At 50.2% G+C, this 24,611-nt stretch overlaps 1 protein-coding gene across 1 annotated transcript; it reads right to left on the bottom strand.

Moving 5' to 3' along the window:
• Positions 1–2,569: 2,569 nt before the first annotated feature.
• Positions 2,570–10,476, bottom strand: LOC111153477 (putative serine protease 47). The gene is made up of 5 exons (XM_022512499.1): positions 10,284–10,476; positions 9,269–9,431; positions 7,703–7,980; positions 6,129–6,295; positions 2,570–2,884 (listed from the first exon to the last, which is right to left on the bottom strand). Exons 1-5 carry the CDS (start codon positions 10,474–10,476, stop codon positions 2,570–2,572), a joined length of 1,116 nt encoding a protein of 371 aa, XP_022368207.1.
• Positions 10,477–24,611: the final 14,135 nt, after the last annotated feature.

Genomic DNA, 24,611 nt, shown 5'->3' with positions numbered 1-24,611 from the left:
TTGAGGATGGGAGTAATGACTTCCAAGCTCCTTATCCTCCAGACTAGAAACAGGAAGCCTGTAATTGATTGTTAGTTTGTTCTCACTTCTGTAACTTGTCTGGGGTTGACTTGGCAATGACAGCTGGCAGCCGGTGCCAGTGCCCCATCTAGGAGGGCAGGGAATCCCCAGTGACAGACCTTCCATGTCCCTTTCCCCACGGATGCTGCCAGTGCCCCTCCAGGCCTTGCTCCCAGGCTTGCTGTCTCCTCCACTTAACCCCTTCCCTCCACCCCTACTCTAGACTGCCTACTCAGGAGCAGAGATCTGGGGCCCAGATCTGAGGAAGCCCATCCCAGGTGTCTGAGGGGATGCTGGGGAGGGTGACAGCAGCTGAGTACAGCCTGCTGGAGTCTGGAACAGCGGGGAGCTCCAGCTCCCCGAGAGAGATGTTCTCCTTACTACCTGTGCCATCTCTGAAACCCTACAGACCCCTGCGAGACTTGATTTCATCTTTAATAGGAAACTGAAGCGGGATAATAATCCTGAGCACGAAGTTGGCTGCAGGTGTTGGGGAAAGTTGGTTGCTCTGTTGGGGGAGTGAGGCGTGTGTGGGATGTCTCTGGTAGAGGTCTGAGAAGATCCAGGAGGGGCAGGGAAGCACCTAACTCCAGAGCACAGCCCGCTGCAGCTGCCACAGGTGGCAGAAGAGAGGGATAGGACTGGTGGAGACACTAAGGCTCCAGCTGAACTGCCCACGCTGCCCTGAGCTTGTGAGCGTGTGAGAACGGCATGCCATCTCAGCACTCATAGACATCTGGGGGCCTGAGGTCCCCTGCCTGGGGCCCCAGAACTGAATTTCCACCGAGGGAGAGAATGCTCACCTCTCCCCTCCAGAGACAGCTGAGCCGGTGGCAGGTACACAGCCACGCATTGGGTACCTCACTGGTGGGGCTCTGGCCAGAGGGACGGCCAGGGTGGGGTCTGCCAGCAATGCCCACGCAAGCATGGGCCCTGGGAAGACACGTTCCCGGGGCCTCCCAAGACCATCTTGGAAGGCAGAACCTGCACCAGTGAGATCCCAGTGTTAACAGGCATTGAGTCCATTTTTGCCCATCTGCCACCAAGGATCCAAGATATTTAAACAATGCCAAAATTGGGAAGAATTTGCATGGAACTCTCTGACTGGCTCTTGATCTGTGCACTGAATAGGAGCTTTCCCACCTTATTGTGGGTGTGAGGGCTGGGATGGGTGCATTGGGAGGAGGGGGCTGTGCTGGCTGTACCAGGGCCTTTGTCAGGCAGACGGCCAGGAAGGACACCCTAGAATATTGTTTCAAGGCTTATCACCTGGCCACTAGGTCCTGGGTCAGCTAAGCAGGAAAGGTGAAGGCATGTGGACACCCCAAGCAGGTTGGCTTGTGGCCTTGGGAAGTAGGGAAGAGTTTGACACGGAGTTGGGTCCCTTCTAGCTGGGGACAGTGGAGCCACAGGGGCAGGTGACGAAGGTGTTGGGAATCCACTGTAGGAACAGAGGTCTGAGGACCACCGGCCTGAACCTTGGCTCTCAGCCTGGCATCTGGCCTCCTCTGCACCTGACTCACTCTCCCAGACCCTCCGTGCCCAAGCACCCTTCCTACTACAGGCCAGAACCCCTTTCCTCATGGCCTGGTCATGCACCCCAGTCCAACTCAACCACCCAGCAGTCTAGAGTTTCCCACCACCTGCACTGGGAGTCGGTCCTCCCTCCTCCAAACCCCTGGGTTGCTGTTTCTCTACTTTGGGGGAGATTCTTGCTTCCCCACACTGTAGATATCTAGTGGAATGTCTGTCTTCTGCTTGTGGGCTGAATTGTGTTTTCTAAAATTCTTATATTGGTGCCCTAACTCCCAGCACCTCAGAATGTGGCTGTATTTGGAGATAAATTCTTTACAGAGGTGACTAAAGGTAAACGAGGTCACTGGGGTGGCCCTAATCTCATAGGACTGGTGTTCCTATAAGGCAATCAGGACATAGATACACGGAGAGACGACCATGTGAGGACACAGGGAAGATGGTGTCTACCAGAAGAGAGGCCTCAGGAGAAACCAGCCCTGCCCACACTTGGACCTCCGCCGGACTTCCTGTCTCCAGGTCTGGAAGGTGATAAATTCCTGCTGTTTGAGCCCCCACCCCCCAGCTCTAGTGTTTGTTATGCAGCCTGAGCTGCCTCGCACACTTCCTCTGAAGGCGCACGTGCTCCCCAGTGCTCCCCGAGGCAGGAGTGAAGTCTGCCCTCTTCCCAACTGGCAGCCCTGCCCTCTCCCCTCCACCCTGGGACTGTTGTCCTGGGAGCCAGATGCCTGATGTCAAGGGATGGGCGAATGCCAAGAAGCAGGAGGGGCAGTGGGGTCCCAAGACAGGAGCAGGACGAGTCTTTATTTGTTTCTGTTTTGGTTTTTCAGGCTTGGCTTGGGGGTGGAAGCTGATGGACAGGAAAGTCCTGGAGGGACCACTGAGAGCCAGTGGGGTTGCGGGAGGGGAGGCGTGGAAGGTTCCAGCAAGCAGACTGGGGCTGGAGGCAGAGAGCTGGACAGAGGGGCTCGGTGGGTCACCGCAGGGCCTGCCGTGAGTCCCTGAGAGCAAAGAGCAGCAGGAGCCAAGTCTGGGGAGGTACGAGGGCTGTGCCGCTGCTGGAGGAGCCTGTGGCCTGCAGAGGCTGATCTGGAACCCGGATCTGAGGAGCAGATGTGGGATCAAGCGGAGGGGTGAGCCTCCGGATCTTGTTGATCCAGTCGGTGAAGTAGTTGACCCTGGTGAAGACGCTGGGGTAGACAGGGTGCCAGCAGTCCAAGCCCCAGCTGGCCAGCCCCACCAGAACCCAGGCCATGGGGAGGTCACAGACGAGGGGGCCCCCGGAATCACCCTAGGAGAGAGAGGGGAGTCAGTGTGGGTGACGGAGCAGAGTCTGAGAATAGCAGAGGCAGGTGGGACTTGTGAGTCTGGGAAAGTCTGGGCCTGCGTCGCCCCGTGGACCCTTCAGGTTCACACCGGTGGGCCTGGGAACTGCACTTCATGGGACTCGACCGTCCCTCAGGACTCTGCCCTCTGCCCGTCCACCAAGGGGGGCGCTGGCGGCTGGGACAAGGGACAGGGGCCAGGAGGGCTGGCTGTGAGTGGAGGCAGGTCGGCCCAAGCCTCTGCAGCTACCATCCATCCCCACACCCTGGGGCCCCCTCCTTTTCATCCATTTAGGACTTTGGATTTTTCCCCGCTTCTTGGTCGAGCATGACCAGAAAACACCCAAGCCCAGGCCTGCTGGAGGCAGCCCACATTGCTGGGGGCTGGGGGAGCAGGCAGGGGTCACCTGGTAGGGGTCATCTGGTGGGGTGCTGGGAGTTACTGGAGTCCTGAAACACTGGCAGGGCACGTTGGTGGCATGGTGGGGACACTCCTGGGTGGCGTGGGTTGGGAGGCTCAGTACTCTTGGGGGGTCTTCTGGGGAGGAGGGCACTCCTGCCACACGTCTCCGCTGGAGAGACTCCGGGACCCCAGGAGAGGCTGGCAATGCATGGTGGGTGTGGGTACAGGAAGACTGCTGGGCTCCTAGGCCGACCGACAGCCTGGGTGTTGTCAGATGTCCGGCTGAGAGCCAGGTCTGGGGACGAGGTCGTTTGGAGGAGACAGAAGGGCACAGGTGTGGCTGGCCAATGATAGCCTCACCCCAGGACCCCGAGACCTTACATGGGGCTCTGCAGTGGTGGTGGAGTTGAGGGTCTTGGGATAGGAAGACTGCCCTGGGTTGTCTGGGTGGGTCCCCACGAGACAGAGGGCGGCAGGAGGTCAGAGTCACAGGAGGAGCTGGGCCCCCAAAGCCAAGGCTAGACCCATGAGTTCTGCGGTTAGAGGCGGCCACGGGCCAACAAGTGCAGGTGGCCCCAGGACCTGAGGAAGGAGAGGAAATTTTTCCCTCGAGCCTCCCGACAGAGCTGGCAGCGCCCACACCACCATTTTAGACTTTGGACCCCCCAGAAACGCCAGATGATGACTATCTGTCTTTTCAGCCATCCAGTTTGAGGTGGCTCACCAGTGTGGGCCCAGACTCACAGGCAGGGGCTCCTTGGAGAGTGATGACCTCTTGCCTTCCCAGGGACCCCCACCTGGAGTGACTCTGGTTCTCCCCGTGGTGAGCCCGCCACAGCTGGGCCTCCTCTCCCACCACAGCCTGTGTCCTCTCCAGGCCTCAGCTATCCGCGCAGGTGAGCTGCAGATATCATGCCGGGCCCGGGGCCAGCCTGGAGGAGGCAGGATGGACTCCTGCGGCCTCCCGGCCCCTGCAGAGCTCTCAGAAGGCAGAGGAAACCCCGACACTGACAGAGCCCCCGCCAAGCGCACCTTGGTTTGCACCGCGCAGAGACAGAACAAGCAACGTGTGCGAGTGTGTCCGGCGGGGCCCAGGCAGCTGCGCCCACGTCCGAGAGGGCGAGGCTAAGACAGGCTCAGAAGGACACGCAGTGCTCAGATCGGGAAGGCAGACTGGGCAGGAGAGTGAAGGCCAACCTGTGTTCCTTGTTTCCTACAGACCAGGCGCGGTGCTAAACTCTCTACCGGAACCTTGTGAAGGGGAGGCTGTCGGCGCCCCTACTTCATGGGTTAGGAATCTCGGCTGGGCTCCCAGCACGAGAAATGACTGTTTGAGACTGGAGCCCGGTCCGTCCACCCCACAATCTGAGCGCTGAGTCACCCTGCAGCACCCAACGCCCAGAGCTGCTTCCAGCGCCCTGCATGGGGAGGAGCTCTTCAGGGGAGAGAAGAGAGCCCCAGGGTGGGGGCCAGAGCAGGAGGCCTGGCAGATGCAGCCAATGGAATCTCATGGACGGGCTGCAGTGATGGGAAGGCTACCGGGGGTGGGGGGGTGGGCGGGTTGGGGGCTCCCTGGTGTCCAGCTCAGAGGGGTCCTCAGCCTGGGGTGGATGGTACTACAATGTCCAGCCCCCAGGCCCACAAAGGGCACCGGCTCTAAGCTCTACAGGCCTGGCCTCCGCGGGAGAAGGCAGGTGCAGGGAAGAGTCAGAAGGGATGTCTGAGTGTGTGTCCCCTCTGGGTGCAGCTGGCCCTGTGAGGAGGCTGGGCCAGAGGGTCCCCACTATCGGCTGTGGCCTGAGAACCAGGCGAGCAAGTCTACCTCCTACCAGGAGGGCAGGCGGCTGAGGCCCCTCCCCTGGCCCAGCAGCTGCCCAGGCCGTAGTGAGAGTGGCTGTAAGTCAAGCCTCCCCCCAGCAGGCCCATCTCACACCTCCTGGGTTTCCCAGAGCCACCATCACATATGACCACAAACCAGGGGCCTTAGAAAACAACAGAAACTTGCCTCTGCCAGTTCTAGAGGCAGACTCTGATGTCAAGGGTCTTGGCGTCTTTCCCTCCACCTTTTAAAAACACCAGTCATTGCATTTAGGGCCCCTCTGAATGTAGAACGGTCTCACTTCGAGACCTAATCACAGCTGCAAAGACCCTACATAGTTCCCAGTACGGTCACATTCTAAAGTTCCCAGTAAACATGAATTTGGGGAACAGTATTCAGCCCACTACACCAGCCTTTCAACAACCCCATGAAGGAGGCCTCAGAATCCCACTCAGGCTCGGAAGGTGCCACCCAAGGCCCCAGGGCAGGCAGGGACAAGTGGCTGAGTCGTGTGTCTGGCTCCAGGGCCCTCCCTCTTTCCCTTCCTCTCCTCCCCTTCTGGAGCTTTCCTTGTAGGAGCCAGGCATCCAAAAGCTGGCTGGCTCTCGAGGCTGAGCCCGGGGAGCATGCTGGGAGGCAGGGTGGGCTTGAAGTCAGAGCGCCAGGGTGGTCCGGCCGAGCTGCCTTACATGAGGCTGGCCACATTCCCTCGCTGGGCCTGCTGGCCCACGTGCAGGAGGGGCTCACACAGAGGGGAAAGAGACCCTTCCGGGCCCCGTGCCCAGCAGCCGAAGCACATCCAGAACACACAAAAGTACAAGGAGTTCCTGAAAGAAAAGGACGGGCAGCGCGACATCAAAGTGAGAGGGAAAAACTAGAAGGGAAAGACACACAGGCCCAGGGGGGTCCACGCGCAGACAAGAAGCAACACAGGCCCCTGGGGACATGGAGGGAAGCAGGCAGGAAGAAGAGAAACGGCCCCACTTACCTGGCAGATGGCCCTTCCCGTCGAGAAGTCCCCAGCGCACAGCATCTCCTCTCGCACAGAGTGGCTCTTGCTGTTGCTGAGTCTTTGTCTGTATAAGACGTTACAGAACTCGTTCTCCACGAGGTTCACCTTACCCTCCTGCAGATGGAAGGGCGAGTGCAGGTGCTCTGTGTGGACAAGAAGGAGACCAGGGGCGTGCACTGTGGGGAAGCCCAGCCACGCCGCACCCCCAGTGCCCCCAAAACACGGGGCCTGCTCAGCACAGATGAGCCTGGAACATGGTGGCAGCCTTCCATTCATCCCTCACAGGCTCCTCTCCCATCTCCCAGACTCCCCACAGGCCCCTCCATTTCCTGCACCTCATACCCATCCTAGTCCACAAAGACAGATGGCAAATCCCACCAACACACGCCATTCATGGGCCCTTAGCAAACATGGACCACTTGCCTGTCATTGACCTTCCTCCCATCCCTCCATCCTCCTACCTCATGCCCCACCGTGCTCCCTCCTTCTACCCACCTGTCCACACACCCACCCGTTCACGTGTGGCTCCATCCCTCCAGCATCTGCCCACCGGCCACCAGCCACTCATCTCCCAGCCACGAGCACTCACCCGTCCATTCATCTGTCCTCATGCTGGACATCTGTGGACACCCCGACCCAAGGGGCATTGTTGTTGGGGACACCGGGTGAGTGAGGAAGTGGACGGGACTGTTATAGATCTAATAGATGGTGTGAAGGAAACAGAATGGGAGGAGGTACCTCTTTCCACTCCTGTGAGCAACACGACTGCAGAGGAGGGGCTAAGTGGTAGCATAAAGGCAAAGTGACTCCCGTCAGCCAGGGCTGGTGGGCAGAGAGGCCAGGTGGAGAAGCCAGGCGAGGCCAAGCCCCTGGGGTGAGGATAGCCTGGTGCACTCAAACAGGAAGAAGGCTGGTGGCTGGGACGGGGGATGTAGCAGGGAGATTGGGGGCCAGTGACGCGCAGGCCCGACCCCCAAAGCGGGGACTTTGGGCTCGTTCTAAGCACAGATGGGAAGACATGCAGCGAGCTGAGCAGGAAGTGGCGAGATTCATGTTTTAAAGAGAGCAGACGGCCATGTTGCCACTAAAGCAGGGCACGTGGGATGGGAGCTGGGAGACCAGTGTGGAGCGATGGTGAGATGCCTACCAAGAGCCAGGCCCTGCGGCCCCCTTGGGATATTAGAACAAGTGAGACACGGTCCCTGCCCTCAAGGAGGAAGAACCAGCCTGTGTGCCTTCGTGTGTACGTGTGTGCGTGTGTGCGCGTGCCTTCGTGTGCATACATGCATGTGTGCCTTTGTGTGTGCATGTGCACATGTGTACGTGCATGCGTGCATGTGCACACGAGGGAGAGAGAGAGAGAATGCTGGAGGCTGGACAGTCCCTTGGACTTAGAATCACACATTTTTCAGAACTAGAACTAAAATAGTCCCGTCCTCTAGAAATGAGGCCCGAGGCCCAAGGTCCCATGGCCACTTGCCTGGGCCCCCTCCGACCCAGCACGCCTCCCTCCTCCCCTGTGGCCCTCACCCAGCCCCACACCCCCTCACTGTCCTCGCTGAGCATCCCCCAGCCGGTGATCCAGCAGGACAAGTTGCCGGACAGCTGCATGCCAGGGCTTGGGAGGCAGGCAGGGGCGATGGAGGAGGTGAGGTTCACGGGCAGGTGCAGCTGCAGCATGGCTATGTCGCTCCCAAAGGGGTGACGCTTCTCAAAGTCTGGGTGCACGATAATCCGGCTCAGGGGCATCTCCCGCGTGTGCTGAGTGTGCTGGTAGAGCTGCGTGCTTCCCAACAGCACCTGGTAGTCCGTGGGGGCGTGGGATTTGCTGGCAGAAAGAGCTCGCGGTTACCCTCCGCTCTGAGCACGGGCCAGGTCTCTCTCCCTGCCACTTGTCTAACCGCCCCTCCCTCCGGAGCCTGCGCCTGTGGGAGGCCAGGCCGCTTGGGTCTCCTCTTCCCAGCTCTCCTGAGGCCAGCTGTGCTTCTGTTCCCCGCTACACCTGGAGGAGCAGGGACTCCTCGTGCTCAAAGCTTCTCGCTGGGGCCTCACACCGAGCTCCTCCATTTTACACAGAGAAGCTCCGGCTCCAACCTCCCTCTAGCCTGACCCATCCCAAAGCTCCCCATGGCCCAGCTGCGGCCCCACACCTTTCCTGCCCCTTCCTCCTATGAATACCTTCCGGCCCCACAGCTGTTTGTCCACTTGTCATAAGCATTCACAAAAGATCTGGTAAATGAGCAAATGAGTGCAGAAAATGGAACCTTGCCTTGTCCCCTGAACAGAAGTGACAAAACGTCCTACCCTCCTGACTGGACGGCCCGCCACCCGGAAACCGCCCCCCTCAACCCCTCCTGACCTCCTCCCCCCACCCAGCCCAAACCCTTCCCTCCAGATCTGGGCCACTGCACCTCTTCTGACCTCCCTCCCTGTCCACGGACCCCTCCCTTCTCAGCACATTGGCTTTCTCTCCTGCCAGCATGGAGACACCCCCTTGCCACAGAGGGGCTCATGTGTGGCACAGGGCCAGTTCTGATGGGACCCTGGGCCCTTAAAGCTACTCTGCCTGAGCCCAGCTCCCTGCCCCGGTCTGTGATCCCCTCCACTCCCTTGAGACCCTTCCTCGTCTGTCCCGAAGCCGGGCATGGAGCCAGGCCCAGGAAGCCAGAGGAGCCAGCCTCTCGAGCAGCCACATCAAGGTCAGACAGCCTGGCAGGCGGGTGCCGGCAACCGCGACTCCTCCCAGGCATGCAGTTCTGCAGAAGCAGTAAGTCTGATGCCCCAGAGTCTGGGGACACTGAGCAGAAGCCCTGGCCAAGGAGGCAAAGAGCCTGTCCACACTGCATGGCGCCAGGACAGATCTTGCCAGTCTCCGGGGGCACGTTTGTGTCAGGGGACAGGCACTGGGGCCGAGGACAGAGAATGGGGTGAGCGGGGGGCACATTCAGGTGGAGGGACACGGGTCAAAGGCAGGAATGTCGTGTGTTTGGAGGCCACACGCCGCTCAAGGGTAAAGCCCAGAGGAACTGTCATCGGACACCCATCACTCTTTTCCTCCTCTCCCTTGCATGCCCTGCCCTGCAGCCCGTCTGCAGGCACCCAGGAAGGGGACTCACTTGAGAAAGCAGTGGGCAGCGGAAAGCAGCCAGAGGGGGTCGATGAGGACAGCTCCGCAGACGTGCATGCGCTTGTGCAGCAGGCTGGCCTGCCACGGCCACCGGCCAGCCGCCACATCCCGGCCACCGTAGATCCTCCCAGTCACTTTGGGCCTCCCACACACTGTGGAGACACCCCCCAGCCTGTCCATGATAGAGACAGTGGTGACCCCAAATGATGCGATCACAGAGGCCCTCCTCCTCTTCACAGACATGAAAACTACAGCCAAGGCTCAAGGCGCCTGTCCAAAATCCAGGGGCTGCTGGACCCCGCCTTCCTGACCGCTGCAGAGGACCACAGAGCAGAGCACAGGCGGAACCCTGGAGGAACGAGGGAGGGCCCAGGGTTCGGCTAGAGCAGGGCAAGGGGCACCAGGGGGCCATGGTTGCATCTGCAGGGAAGACAGGCGTCCCTGAACCCACCTTCTGGCGACAGGGCACATCCCAGACGTTTCCTTTGACTAGCACAGTCTACCTCCTCACCTACTCTGCAGACCGGAGAGCTGCAGGTCTCACACGCTACGGGACTTGCTCCAGATCACGTGTCCAGAGGGCTCCTGTGGCCCCTCCACCCCATCCCAGCATCTCAGGGACGGAGGGTCACAGGCAGGAGTCTGGTGCTGCAGGACCCAGGGGAAGCCGCAGCTGCCCTGACTCAGGACGCTCGGTTTCTCGAAGAGGAGGAAGTGGGCTAATGAAGACAGCCCTGGTCCCGGGATTCACACCTGGCGGGCTGGGAGCCGTCTCTTGGGCCCCTCATCCAGCCGCAGTCCTCCCCAGCCCAGCCGCCATGCCAGGGCCAAGCCTGGCACCTGCCCAGTTCCAGGGGGTCTACAGTGGGGCCTATTACCCGCCTGTGTTGGGGTTTGGGGATGGCCTAGGGCAGCCAGTCAGAGGGGGCCGAGAGAAGAGGGGGCGGCTGCCCCCCCAGCCCCTCCCGGAAGCCCCTCCGCCCACACGCCTCAGCCCAACGCACCAGCTTCGGGCGCCAACCGCTGTGCTCCGCCCTCTGGCCGCCCGGGCTCCTCTGAGCCGTCCTCTTCCGGAGCGGGGGCCAGGGCACCGGAGGCCACCGACCAGGACCCTCGCATGCCTGCGGGCGGGAACAGGAGCCAGAGCAGGGCCGCCAGCCAGCCTCGGCCGCGGGGTGTCGGTGCCTCTGTACCCATACCCAGGGCTGCTGACCCCAGTCTGACCCGACCCGACCTGACCCTACGCCCTGACCCCGTGCGGATCCCGGGCCCTGCCCCTGTCCCCACCCTGACGCCCCCTCACACGTCCCAGCACCACCTCCTCCTAACCCTGGGCCCTGAGCCTGCCCAGCCCCCAGCCCAGCCCTGCCCACCCTTGCCCAGCTCTGACCCAGGCCTAGCCTCCTCCCCACACCTGGTCCTGACCCTCAGGGCCTGACCTCCGGCCCAGCTGGTCCCAGCATCACCCAAACTCAGGGCAGTCAAGTGCTCCTCTGAATTCAAGAGAAAAGACAGTAGACTCCACATAGTCAGATGGGAACTGTGTGAGAAGGTGATTCATGGGAGTGGGGATGTGAAGGGTCCACAGGCAGGAAAACATGCTCAGTCTAACTGGTAATCTCGAAAATGAGAGGGAAACATTACAGTCTGTCACTCTGAACCATCTAATTGCAAACATTTCCTGAGATGGATAAAGACCCCTAATCCTTCGTGCGCCATTGATTTCTCTGTAGCTGAAGGGGAACATCCAAATGTCAGATGTGCTCCCTATCGTGTGCTCCTATATAATACCCTGAGTTTATTCATATTTGGAGTGAGAGCCCCTCATTTCACACTTACTTCCTTGGGTGTACAGGGAACTTATTTTATTCACCACCTATAGGGACGAGAGAATAAGGGAATTAGAGTTGCACACTAAAATACACTGAAATACCAATGTTTTGTTGTGTTCTGGAGACAGAGAGAGAGAGAGACTGTGTGAGCAGGGGAGGGAACAAGGCAGAGGGAGAGAGAATATTAAACAGGCTGCCCGCCCAGTGAGCAGCCAGACATGAGACTCAATCTCACCACCCTGGGATCATGACCAGAGCTGAAACCAAGAGTCAGCCCCTTAACCGACTGAACCACCTACGTGCCCCTGAAATACCAGTTAATTTTTTTAATTAAAAAATTTTTTAAACAATTTTATTTATTTAGTTGACAGAAACACAGCTATAGAGGGAGCACAAGCAGACGGAGTGGGAGAGGGAGAAGCAGGCTTCCCACTGAACGGGGAGCCCACTGGGGGGGCATGGGGAGCCCAATGGGGGGCCCAATCCCACGCCTTGGGATCCTGATCTGATCTGAAGGCAGACACCCAATGACCAAGCCACAACGGTGCCCCGAAATACCAGTTTAATAGCCACTATGGTTATTTAATGAAAACAGAAGCACACAGCTTTACTTACTAGTTAAGAACTTATACTTCAATAAATTAAAAAAATCCACTCTTAGGTTTTGGTGAAACTATACTAGTGTTGGGAAACATTTATATTTCATATGGAGCCTGGAAGAATAATTCATGAACCTCGTCGAAGGGAATCTAAGGTCAAGGGTGAAGGTGAGGTGGACCCTGAAGACCATATTAAATGAATCAAGGTTGACATTTCTGTGGAGTATGCAGTTGGATTTGTCCAACAGGCTTTTGGAAGTACCGATTTAGAATTTGGGGAAGTATCTTGGGGTTGGAGATAGAGAGCACTTTAAGGTTCAAGGTGGCAGCTGAGGCCATAAGAGTGGATAAAATCATTGAAAGAAACATGTAGAACAAAATTACAGACCAAAACACAGGAAGGAGACAAATAAGAAGGAGCCAGTAAGAGACTGAAGATTGCATGGGGTGAATGGAAGTCATGGAAACACTAAGTCACATGGCTACAAGATTTCCTGTCCACTTTCAAGCAGCTTTATGGGGATATAACCCATAGACCATAAAATTCATACCAGGGACAATTAACTTCGAGAACGGTGGAACAATCATCAGATTGCCGGCTATCTCTGCTCCCACCGAAGGCTCTTAGACAGCCCCTGATCTGCTTTACATCCTTCTGCAGTTGTGTTCTCCGGACACTGCACATAAATCGAATCCCATACTATGTAGTCTCTCAGGTCTGATTTGTTCACTCAGTGTGACAGCACTCCCGGGGCCTCAGCGGTGAGCTGGCCTCACGCCTACCAGCTCCTTCTCGCTGCCCTACGAGAGGCGAGCCCCCAAACCTGAGGTCGGACCCTGTTCTGCCGGGCAACACTAGCACATTGTTTTGGAGGTTCGTGCATGCTGGGGTGTATACTGGTATTCTGCTCTGGTATGGGGGTACCATGTTTTGATGATCCATTTACAAGTTGATGACATTTGGACTGTTTGTAATTTTTTTTTTTTTAAGAGAGAGAGAGTGCCCACCTGCAGGTGCGTGCAAGCACAGGAAGAGAGAATCCCAAGCAGAATTCCCACCCAGCACAGGGCCCACACCCAGCTCGATCTCACGACCCTGAGATCATGACCAAATCAAGAGTCTAACGCTTAACTGACTGAGCCACCCAGGCGCCCCTGTTTGCAGTTTGGGGATATTACAAACAATGCTGCTGTGAGTATTCACGCGTTGGTCTTCATGTGGACAGCTGTTTTCATTTTACCTGGGTAGATTCCTGGAAAGGAATGAAAGTGCTGGGTCATACGTAAGTTTATCTTCAAGGTTGTATAAGCTGACAAGTGGCTTTCCAAAGAGTCTGCATCATTTCACATTCCTGCTCCCACGTAGAAAGCTTCTGGTATATTCCATGGGCTTGCCAACACTTGTGTTTTTATTATAGTCCTCCTAAGGGTGTGAGGTGCTCTCTTCCTATAGTTTTAACGTTCCTTTTTTTTTAAGATTTTATTTATTTATTTGACAGAGATCACAAGTAAGCAAAGAGGCAGGCAGAGAGAGAGGAGGAAGCAGGCTCCCCATTGAGCAAAGAGCCCAATGCAGGGCTCGATCCCAGGACCCTGGGATCATGACCTGAGCTGAAGGCAGAGGCTTTAACCCACTGAGCCACCCAGGCGCCCCTCTCTTCCTATAGTTTTAATCAGCTTTCCCCTAACGACCAATGGGTTCGAATGTGTTTGCATGTGTTTCATTGCCTCTCACATATTTTCTTTAGTAAAAATGCCCATTCAAATCTTTTGCTTATTTCAGAAAGTGTTTTGTCTTTTTACTGAGGTGTTATCTATGATCTTTACCAGGTATGCAATATACGAGTATTTTCTCCAAGTCTCTGGCTTGTCTTCTCACACTTTCCACAGTGGCTTTTGAAGAGCAAACGTTTTTAATTTTGCTGATGTTTAGTAAGTTTGGTTTTTCTATGGATCCTGCTTTTGGTGTCATAGCTAAGAGATCATAAAGGCCTTCTGCCGTTTTCCTTGAAAAATTACATTCAGGTTGATTTTTAGTTCATGGTTGTTAGTGTGATGTAAGCTTTTCTGTTTATTGGGTTTATGGATTTTCTTATGACTCATCCATTTGTCCCAGCACCATTTCTCAGTTAAAAAAAAAAATTAGACTTTCCCGCATTGAATTGTATTGGGAGCTTTTTTGAAAATCAATTTATAATAAAAGGTAAGATTTTCTTTCTTGTGCACATTATTTCAATGTGCCATTGTCCTACATGCCGGACTTCCATTGTCTGGGCTATATGTGTTGTTGCAAATTTTGAACGAGGGAGATCAAGGTTTCCAGATTCGTTATTTTTCCAAACTACTTAGGCTATTTCAGGCCTTCAACATTCCCATATATATTATAGGATTAGCTGGTCAATTTATATCTCCAAAAAATTTGCTGGGATTTCCACAGGGACCGCATTAAATTTTACAGGGAAGTTGACAGTTGCTTTCTTGATAATATGACATCTCCCAATCCATGAAAAGAAATCTTTCTTGATTTAGATCTTTAACTTTTCTCAGCAATATTTTATAGTTTTCAGTGTACAGATCTTGTACATCTTTGTCAAATTTATATCTAAGTATTTTCCATACTACTATGAATGAAATTATTTTGTTAATTTCTTTTCATATTTCCATAGCTCATGTACAGAAGTGCCATTGACTTTTGTAAGAAATGTTGCTTCTTTGGATCTTCAACCTTTATTAATTCTAGTCTCTTTTATTTTGTTTTGGTGGGTTCATTGGAATTTTCTACATAGAGGGTCGTGTCCTCTGCAAATAAAAGTTCTACTTATTCCATTCAAAGTTGGGTTACTCTAATTTCTTCTTTCTTTCCTTCTTCCTTTTAGAGACCATATTTATAAGGACTTTGCTTTTCGACTATGGTCCATACATCTCTACGTTTATATTGGAGTGTTTGACTATTGCCAGTTAGGTGATTATTGATATGGCTGCAACCGCATTTTCCAGTTTTCTCCTTGTTTTCTGTGTGTCTCTTACCTTTTCCCCACTTAACTTGTCTACTTCTTTCTTCTCCACATTTTTTATTGTGCCATCTAATTCCTGTTAATTCTCTAACTATATTTTTAGTGACTTTCATAGTGACCACTGAATTTGTTGGGGTCCTCCAGAGAAACAGAAGGAATCAGGGGAGAGAAAGACAGAGAGAGACAGAGATTGATCAGTTATGAGGGATTGACTCACATGATTACGGAGGCTGAGAAGCCCCACAATCTGCCACCTGCACAGTGGACCCAGGAAAGTGAGTGATGTGATCCTCGTCTGAGTTCAGAGCAGGAGAAGGATTTCTTGTTGCTGGCATGAATATGGTGGGGCAATGTGGCAAGGGATGTGGTGGTCTCGTGCAGTGAGAGTGGCCCTCCACGATGCCAGGAGGAAACCAGGACCTCAGACCTTCAGCTGCATGGAACTGAATTGTGCTGAAAGCAAGAACAAGCTTGGGCGTGGATTTTCTACCCAGAGCCTCCCAATGAGAATGCAATCCTGTAGAAAGCTGCACGTCAGCCTCAGAGGACCCTGGGTGGTGAATCTCCTGTGATTTCTTCCAGTTCTCTGCTGCCCCACACATGCCTCTATTCCTCCCATGTCCCATGTGTGCCCATACATGTCACAACACTTCCAGACAGTGCTGGGGTTCCTTTGAGCACCTCCATCCCCCTGATGCTGTTGGGGGCTCCTCTGAGCCCATCCCTGACCACCCCATTGCTGCTGGGCCTCCTCCAAGCCCCCATCCACCCTGACATATCTGGGGCTCCATGGGTCCTGCAACTTCTCCAAGGACCCTGTTCCTCGACACAACTGTTTGCTTGTAGGTTGTTATTGACCCCAAATCCCTGGGGATCTTCCCATGCCCTCTGTGCCCCCAGAAACTACTGTGACTCTTTACAAGCTGCTGGTGCCCCCCATACCCCCGTGACCACTTCCAAGTTCTCTCTGTGCTCCTAGATACCACTGTGACTCCCTTTCAGTCTCCTGTGACCCAATGGTCCATGTCTCCTGCAACTAGAGACACTGCCACCATCTCCACTTAATAAGAGGGAAGAGCCACCTGCCCAGGTACTGCTGGCTCTGGTATTGGGGTCCTTGTGCCCCACTGACCTAGGCTTTCTTGGCCTGGGGTCAGCCTGGGGTGGAAGCCTGGGGTCTTGTCTGAGTGAGTCTTCCCTGTCCTGCACATGGCTTCCCAAGTTCCCCTGGGAGAGTAGACAAGCTACTTTCAAAAGTCCTAATTTCCCCAAGTCTCACCCTCAGCTTATCTCCTGGGCTTGGAATGGTCTGTTTTATGTCCGTACAGAATCTCCTAAGTCAGGTGTCTGTTGGTTCAGAGTGGTCTTGTAGTTTATAGGCAGTGCCTGGTCATTTTCCCATGTGTCTGAGCTGTACAAACAGACAGGAGTTTCTGGACTCAGGCCTTCGGGAAACCTCAGACAGGTTAGAATGATGGCACACAATTATTTGTAAGTGAGGTCAGCTCTGCTCCCTCACACTGGAGGAGGGGAACCAGGAACCAAGCTGATGCTGGCCAGAAACTGAGACCATGGCCATGCTGGGGCATGGGGGGTGGGAGGAGTGGATAAGGGCCAGTAACAACACCACAAAATTTTCTTATTTCTTTGATCAGGCATGGGCTGGTCACTAGAAACTTTTGACTATTTTCCGGAGCTCCTACAAAGTTGGTTCAGAAATTTCTGGTGAGGGGGTTGTTTTGTTTCTTTTGACATTTTTTTTTTAAGATTTTATTTATTTATTTGACAGACAGAGATCACAAGCAGGCAGAGAGGGAGGCAGAGAGAGAGAGAGGAGAAAGCAGGCTTCCTGCTGAGCAGAGAGCCCGATGTGGGACTCGATCCCAGGACCCCGAGATCATGACCTGAGCTGAAGGCAGAGGCTTAACCCACTGAGCCACCCAGGCATCCCTCTTTTGACATTTCTGTGGGGAAACAAGATCTTGGTCAGTCCTAGTCCACAATTTTACTGATCATCCTTCCTTGCACTTTGATATAAGTTTTAGTATAAGTTTGGAGGCACCTGGTTGGCTCAGTCAGTGAAGCGACTGCCTTTGGCTCAGTTCATGAACTCGGGGTCCTGGGATCGAGCCCTGTGTCAGACTCCCTGCTCAGGGGAAATCTGCTTCTCCCTCTCCCTCTGATCCTCCTTCAGCATGTGCTCTCTTTCTGTGTCTCAAATAAATAATAATAATAATAAAGAATGTTTGTTGATTTTTTTTGAAATTTTAATAGTTTATTAAAAAAACTTTTTTTTTTAATTTAAAAATTTTTAAATAAACATATAATGTATTATTAGCCCCAGGGGTACAGGTCTGTGAATTGCCAGGTTTAAACACTTCACAGCACTCACCATAGCACATACCCTCCCTAATGTCCATAACCCACCACCCTCTCCATACCCCCCTCCCCCCAGCCACCCTCAGTTTGTTTTGTAACATTAAGAGACTCTTATGGTTTGTCTCCCTCCCGAGCCCATCTTGTTTCATTTATTCTTTTCCTATGCCCCAAACCCCCCACGTTGCATCTCCACTTCCTCATATCAGGGAGATCATATAATTGTCTTTCTCCAATTGGCTTATTTCACTAAGCATAATACCCTCTAGTTCCATCCACGTCATCACAAATGGCAAGATTTCATTTCTTTTGACGGCTGCATAGTATTCATTGTATGTATATACACCACATCTTCTTTATCCATTCATCTGTTAATGGACATATAGGTTCTTTCTATAGTCTGGCTATTGTGGACATTGGTGCTATAAAGATTCGGGTGCACGTGCCCCTTCGGATCACTACATTTGTATCTTTAGGGTAAATACTCAGTAGTGCCATTGCTGGGTTGTAAGGTAGCTCTATTTTCAACTTTTTGAGGAACCTTGGTGCTGTTTTCCAGAGTGGTTGTACCAGCTGGCATTCCCACCAACAATGTAGGAGGGTTCCCCTTTCTCTGCATCCTCGCCAGCATCTGTCATTTCCTAACTTGTTATTTTTAGCCATTCTGACTGGTGTGAGGTGGTATCTCATTGTGGTTTTGATTGGTATTTCCCTAATGCCGAGTGATGTGGAGCACTTTTTCATGTGTCTGTTGGCCATCTGGATGTCTTCTTTGCAGAAATGTCTGTTCACGTCCTCTGCCAATTTCCTGATTGGATTATTTGTTCTTTGGGTGTTGAGTTTGCTAAGCTATTTATAGATGGTGGATACTAGCCCTTTATCTGATATGTCGTTTGCGAATATCTAATCCCATTCTGTCAGTAGTCTTTTGGTTTTGTTAAATGTTTCCTTTGCTGTGCAAAAGCTTTTGATTTTGATGAAATCCCACTAGTTAATTTCTGCCTTTGCTTCCCTTGCCTTTGGCGATGTTCCTAGGAAGAAGTTGCTGCAGCTGAGGTCGAAGAGGTTGCTGCCTGTGTTCTCCTCAAGGATTTTGATGGATTCCTTTCTCACATTGAGGTCCTTCATCCATTTTGAGTCCATTTTCATCTGTGGTGTAAGGAAATGGTCCAATTTCATTTTTCTGCATGTAGCTGTCCAATTTTCCCAACACCATTTGTTGAAGAGGCTGTCATTTTTCCACTGGACATTCTTTCCTGCTTTGTCAAAGATTAGTTGACCATAGAGTTGAGGGTCTATTTCTGGGCTCTCCATTCTGTTCCATTGATCTATGTGTCTGTTTTTGTGCCAGTACCATGCTGTCTTCATGATGACAGCTTTGTAATAGAGCTTGAAGTCCGGAATTGTGATGCCACCAACTTTGGCTTTCTTTTTCAATATTCCTTTGGCTATTCGAGGTCTTTTCTGGTTCTATATAAATTTTAGGATTATTTGTTCCATTTCTTTGAAAAAAATGGATGGGATTTTGACAGGGATTGCATTAAATGTGTAGATTTCTTTAGGTAGCATAGACATTTTCACAATATTTGTTCTTCCAATCCAGGAGCATGGAACATTTTTTCCATTTCTTTGTGACTTCCTTAATTTGTTTCATGAGTACTTTACAGTTTTCTGAGTATAGATACTTTGTCTCCTTGGCTAGGTTTATTCCTAGGTATCTTATGATTTTGGGTGCAATTGTAAATGGGACTGACTCCTTAGTTTCTCTTTTTTCTGACTTGTTGTTGGTGTAAAAAAAAATGCAACTGATTTCTGTGCATTGATTTTATATCCTGACACTTTACTGAATTCCTGTATAAGTTCTAGCAGATTTGGAGTGGAGTCATTTGGGTTTTCCACATATAGTATCATATCATCTGCAAAGAGTGACAGTTTGACTTCTTCTCTGCCTATTTGCATGCCTTTAATTTCTTTTTGTTGTCTGATTGCCGAGGCTAGGACTTCTAGTATTATGTTGAATAGCAGTGGTGATGATGGACATCCCTGCCGTGTTCCTGACCTTAGTGGAAAAGCTCTCAGTTTTTCTCCATTGAGAATGATATTTGCAGTGGGTTTTTCATAGATGGCTTTGATAATATTGAGGTATGTGCCCTCTATCCCTACACTTTGAAGAGTTTTGATCAGGAAGGGATGCTGTACTTTGTCAAATGCTTTTTCAGCATCTATGGAGAGTGTCATATGGTTCTTGTTCTTTCTTTTATTAATGTGTTGTATCACATTGATTGATTTGTGGATGTTGAACCAACCTTGCATCCCTGGAATAAATCCCACTTGGTCGCGGTGAATAATCCTTTGAATGTACTGTTGGATCCTATTGGCTCGTATTTTGGTGAAAATTTTTCGTCTGTGTTTATCAAGGATATTGGTCTGTAATTCTCTTTTTTGATGGGATCTTGTCTGGTTTTGGGATCAAGGTGATGCTGGCCTCATAAAATGAGTTTGGAAGTTCTCCTTCCATTTCTATTTTTTGGAATAGTTTCAGGAGAATAGGAATTAATTCTTCTTTAAATGTTTGGTAGAATTCCCCTGGGAAGCCGTCTGGCCCTGGGCTTTTGTTTGTTTGGAGATTTTTGATGACTGTTTCAATCTCCTTACTGGTTATGGGTCTGTTCAGGTTTTCTATTTCTTCCTGGTTCAGTTGGGTAGTTTATATGTCTGTAGGAATGCATCCACTTCTTCCAGATTGTCAAATTTTTTGGCATAGAGTTGCTTATAGTATGTTCTTATAATTGTTTGTATTTCTTTGGTGTTGGTTGTGATCTCTCCTCCTTCATTCATGATTTTATTTATTTGGGTCTTTTTTCTTTTTGATAAGTCTGGCCAGGGGTTTATCAATCTTATTAATTCTTTCCAAGAACCAGCTCCTAGTTTCGTTGATTTGTTCTATTGGTTTTTTGGTTTCTATTTCATTGATTTCTGCTCTGATCTTTATTATTTCTCTTCTCCTGCTTAGGCTTTCTTTGTTAAGTTTGTTGATTTTAACCAAAGAAAAGTTCTCCTGGGAACTGATGGGAATTGCATTTTAAGCCTATAAATCAATTTCAGAGGAACTAACATTTTCCTGCAACGGCTCTTCAAATCCATGAAAGCAATACCTCTCTGCACTTACTTACTCTTGCTCGTTTTCATTAGTTCTACAAGTTTCATTTCTGGGTCCTCTACATTTCTTAAAAGATTTATACCAAACATCTCATTTTGGAGGGAACTATGGTATAGGTTTTTAATTTTGGTTTCCAATTGTTTGTTGCTAGTCTATGGTAATATGATCAGCTGCATATTACACTAATCTTTTATTCTGAGACTTTGCTAAAGTAATCTATTATAATTTATTTTGAGTTTTCTCATAGAGAGTCCTGAGAATCTTCAATGTAGACAGTTATATCGTCTGCAAATAATAACAGGAATAATTCATCTTTTCCAGACCATATGTCTGTATTTCCATATCTTCCTAAACCACACTAACTAGAACCTACAATAATAAGTTGAAAATGGGATGAGAGAAGATATTCTTGCCTTGTTTTTGAACTCACAGGAAAAGCTTTATCCTTGTTCTCCTCCTCCTCCTCCTCCTCCTCTTCTTCTTCTGATTAGTAGTAGTAGTAGTAGTAGTAGTAGTATGATGTGTTGGTCACCACACAGTACATCATTAATTTTTTTAAGGTTTTTATTTATTTATTTATTTATTTGCAGAGTGAGATTACAAGTAGGCAGAGAGCAGGCGGTGGGAGGGGGGCGGAAGCAGGCTCCCCGCTGAGCAGGGAGCCCAATGCAGGGCTCAATCTCAGGACCCTGGGATCATGACCCAAGCCAAAGGCAGAGGTTTAACCCACTGAGCCACCCACATGCCCCAACATCATCATTAGTTTTTGATGTAGTGTTCCATGATTCATTGTATCCACATAACACCTAGCGCTCCATGCAATACGAGCTTTCCTTAATACCCACCACTGGGCCAACCCATCCCCCCACCCCCCTCCCCTCTAAAACCCTCAGTGTGTTCCTCAGAGTCTATAGTCTCTCATAGTTCGTCTCTGCCTCTGATATCCCCCCTTCATTTTTCCCTTCCTTCTCCTAATGTCCTCCATGTTATTCCTTATGTTGCACAAATAAGTGGAACTATATGATAATTGACTTTCTCCACTTCACTTATTTCGCTCAACATAACATCTTCCAGTTCCATCCATGTTGATGCAAAAGTTGGATACTCATCCTTCTTAATAGCTGAGTAATATTCCATTGTCTATATGGACCATATCTTTTTTATCCATTCATCTGTTGAAGGGTATCTCGGCTCTTTCCAGTCTGGCTGTTGTGGACACTGCTGCTATGAACATTGGGCATGTGGCACATCTTTTCATTACATCTGTATCTTTGGGGTAAATACCCAGGAGTGCAATTGCTGCATCCTATGATAGCTCTATTTTTTAACTTTTGAGACGCATTTACACTGTTTTCCAAAATGGCTGGTAGGAGGGTAGGGTAGGAGGGTAGGAGGGTTCCCCTTTCTCCACAACCTCTCCAACACTTGTTCTTTCTTGCCGTGTTAATTTTTGCCATTCTAACTGGTATAAGGTGGTATCTCACTGTGATTTGGATTTGACTTTCCCTGATGGTTAACGATGTTGAATATTTTTTCATGTGTCTGTTGGCCCTTTGTATGTCTTCTTTGGAGAAGTGTCTGTTTATGTCTTCTGCTCATTTTTTGATGTGATTGTTTTTTGGATGTTGAGTTTGAGGAGTTCTTTATAGATCTTGGCTATCAGCTCTTTGTCTAGAGTGTCATTTGCAAATATCTTCTCCCATTCTGTGGGTTGCCTCTTTGTTTTGTTGATTATTTCCTTTGTTGTGCAGAAGCTTTTTATCGTGATGAAGTCCCAGAAGTTCATTTTCCCTTTTGTTTCCCCTGTCTTTGGACACATGGTTTGAAAGAAGTTACAGTGGCCAATGTCGAAGAGGTTACTGCCTATGTTCTCCTCTAGGATGGTGATGGATTCCTGTCTCATATTGAAGTCTTTCATCCATTTAGAGTTTATCGTTGTGTATGGTGTAAGAGAATGGTTGATTTTCATTCTTCTGTATATAGCTGTCCAATTTTCCCATTATTTATTCCCACCATTTATTGAAGAGACTATCTTTTTTCCATTGGGTATTTTTTCCTGCTTTGTGGAAGATTATTTGACCATAGAGTTGTGGGTCCATATCTGGCTCTCTATTCTGTTCCATTGGTCTACGTGTCTGTTTTTGTGCCAGTACCATGCTGTCTTGGTGATCACAGTTCTGTAATATAGCTTGAAATCAGTCAATGTGATGCCCCCAGCTTTGTTTTTCTTTTTCAACTTTTCTTTTTCAAAAGCAGAAGGCTTTTGCACTCCAACAATACAGGATCCTGGAGTCTCCCTCCCCCTTCTGTTTATCTTTTTTTTTTTAATTTCTTTTCAGCGTAACAGAATTCATTGTTTTTGCACCATACCCAGTGCTCCGTGCAATGCGTGCCCTCCATAATACCCCCACTTGGCTACAGAAAGGGAAATTAGAGAATCGATTCCACTTACTATAGCACTAGGAACCATAAGATACCTGGGAATAAACCTAACCAAAGAGGTAAAGGATCTATACTCGAGAAACCACAGAACACTCATGAAAGAAATTGAAGAAGACACAAAAAGATGGAAGACCATTCCGTGCTCTTGGATCGGAAGAATAAACATTGTTAAAATGTCTATACTGCCTAGAGCAACCTATACTTTTAGTGCCGTTCCGATCAAAATTCCACCGGTATTTTTCAAAGAGCTGGAGCAAATAATCCTAAAATTTGTGTGGAATCAGAAGAGACCCCAAATCACTAAGGAAATGTTGAAAAACAAAAATAAAACTGGTGGCATCACGTTACCTGATTTCAAGCTTTACTACAAAGCTGTGGTCACCAAGACAACATGGTACTTGCATAAAAACAGACACATAGACTACTGGAACAGAGTAGAGAGCCCAGATATGGACCCACAACCCTATGGTCAAATAATCCTCAACAAAGCAGGAAAAAATATACAGTGGAAAAAAGACAGTCTCTTCAATAAATGGTGCTGGGAAAATTGGACAGCTATATGTAGAAGAATGAAACTCGAACATTCTCTTACACTGTAAACAAAGATAAACTCGAAATGGATAAAAGACCTCAATGTGAGACAGGAATCCATCAGAATCCTAGAGGAGAACATAGGCGGTAACCTCTTCTGTTTATCTTTTGATATCTGCCCATAGAATGATGGCTCCCCGCTTCATACCTCAAGACTAACCACCTGAGATATTCTGTTTATGGAGATCCAGATGTACCTCTTTACATCACAGGCTGATTTTGTGGGTGTTCAGAATGGTCTGGTAGACATCCAGCTCAATTCAAGGACCAGTTGAAACAGGGTCCCCTACTCCTCCACCATCTTTGACCCTGTCAAGGAGTGCACTTGTGATCCTCACTTTTATCTATATATAACTTAGAGTTTAAACTTTGGACATATTAGATTACAATGCAATTATATTTTTTCAGTTAACCTTATATGACTTATTCAAATATCATTGGCGAAAACACTTTTAACATCAATTTTTTCTAGAAATTCTCAATATTTTGCACCTTCAGAGTAACCAACAGGAGAATGCCCATAAAATATGAAGCCCAGATACAGGACACACATTTATCAGAGTACCCAGAGACTGGAACAGTACAATATCTTCTGCTCTCTGAGACAGCACTAGGGATCCTGCAAAGCCAGTGTCCAGGTAATAATAGGGAGGGAAGAATGGGGTCTGATCTTAATCCACCTCCTAGTTCTGAAGATACCACCATACTTTCACTGTCACTGGTTGATCTGTTTGTATATACTTCTGAGACTATCTTGGCACAATGCCTAGAATCCACATTGGATTGAAAGGTACAGGAAAAATTTTCCATGAACTAGATTTCCATTTATATATTTTTAGGAGTCTTATAAGCTACAAAAACCTTAGGAATCCCTCTGCAATTTATGTTTGTGGGTGGAACACATCTCTACGTACAATGTCCAGACACGTTGTACACTTTCACACAACACGCATCCCTGAAACAGGATCCTCAGAATGAACCAACACAAAGTACATTCCAAACACAGACGATAGAATGAGAGTGGGATCTGACTTTCAGAGACCCGGGGAGGATGGCAGAGGAACCCTCAGACAGCACAGCGTAACCACAAGGTATTTTACGAAAATGAGCACCAAGGGCCCTGGTGTGCACAGGCATACCAGAGGGAACAGGCCCTCAGAACTCAGGGAGTCATGTCTGGGGCCTTTCCAGTGGATGTGCTGGGTGGTGGGGGCCCCTGCCAGCTTGTCTGGAGGAGGGTCCCACCAACAAATACGCCAGGGGGCCGACAAGTGGCGACTATCCAAGCCCAGACTCTCCAGAGCAGACACTTGAGCAG

This window comes from Enhydra lutris, unplaced genomic scaffold (genome assembly GCF_002288905.1).
Source record: "Enhydra lutris kenyoni isolate GAN:26980312 unplaced genomic scaffold, ASM228890v2 scaffoldscaffold33, whole genome shotgun sequence".
In the NCBI taxonomy this organism is placed as follows: Eukaryota; Metazoa; Chordata; class Mammalia; order Carnivora; family Mustelidae; genus Enhydra; species Enhydra lutris.
This window is presented reverse-complemented; position numbering and strand designations above follow the sequence as displayed.

Excerpts from the sequence above, each read along its gene's own strand:
- LOC111153477 (XM_022512499.1), bottom strand. The coding sequence starts at position 10,476 with ATGGGTACAGAGGCACCGACACCCCGCGGCCGAGGCTGGCTGGCGGCC. Across the intron at positions 7,981-9,268 it reads GCTGCCCACTGCTTTCTCAA|CAAATCCCACGCCCCCACGG; the intron begins GTGAGTCCCCTT and ends TCTTTCTGCCAG. Across the intron at positions 2,885-6,128 it reads CGGGAAGGGCCATCTGCCAG|GGTGATTCCGGGGGCCCCCT; the intron begins GTAAGTGGGGCC and ends TCTCTCTCCTAG.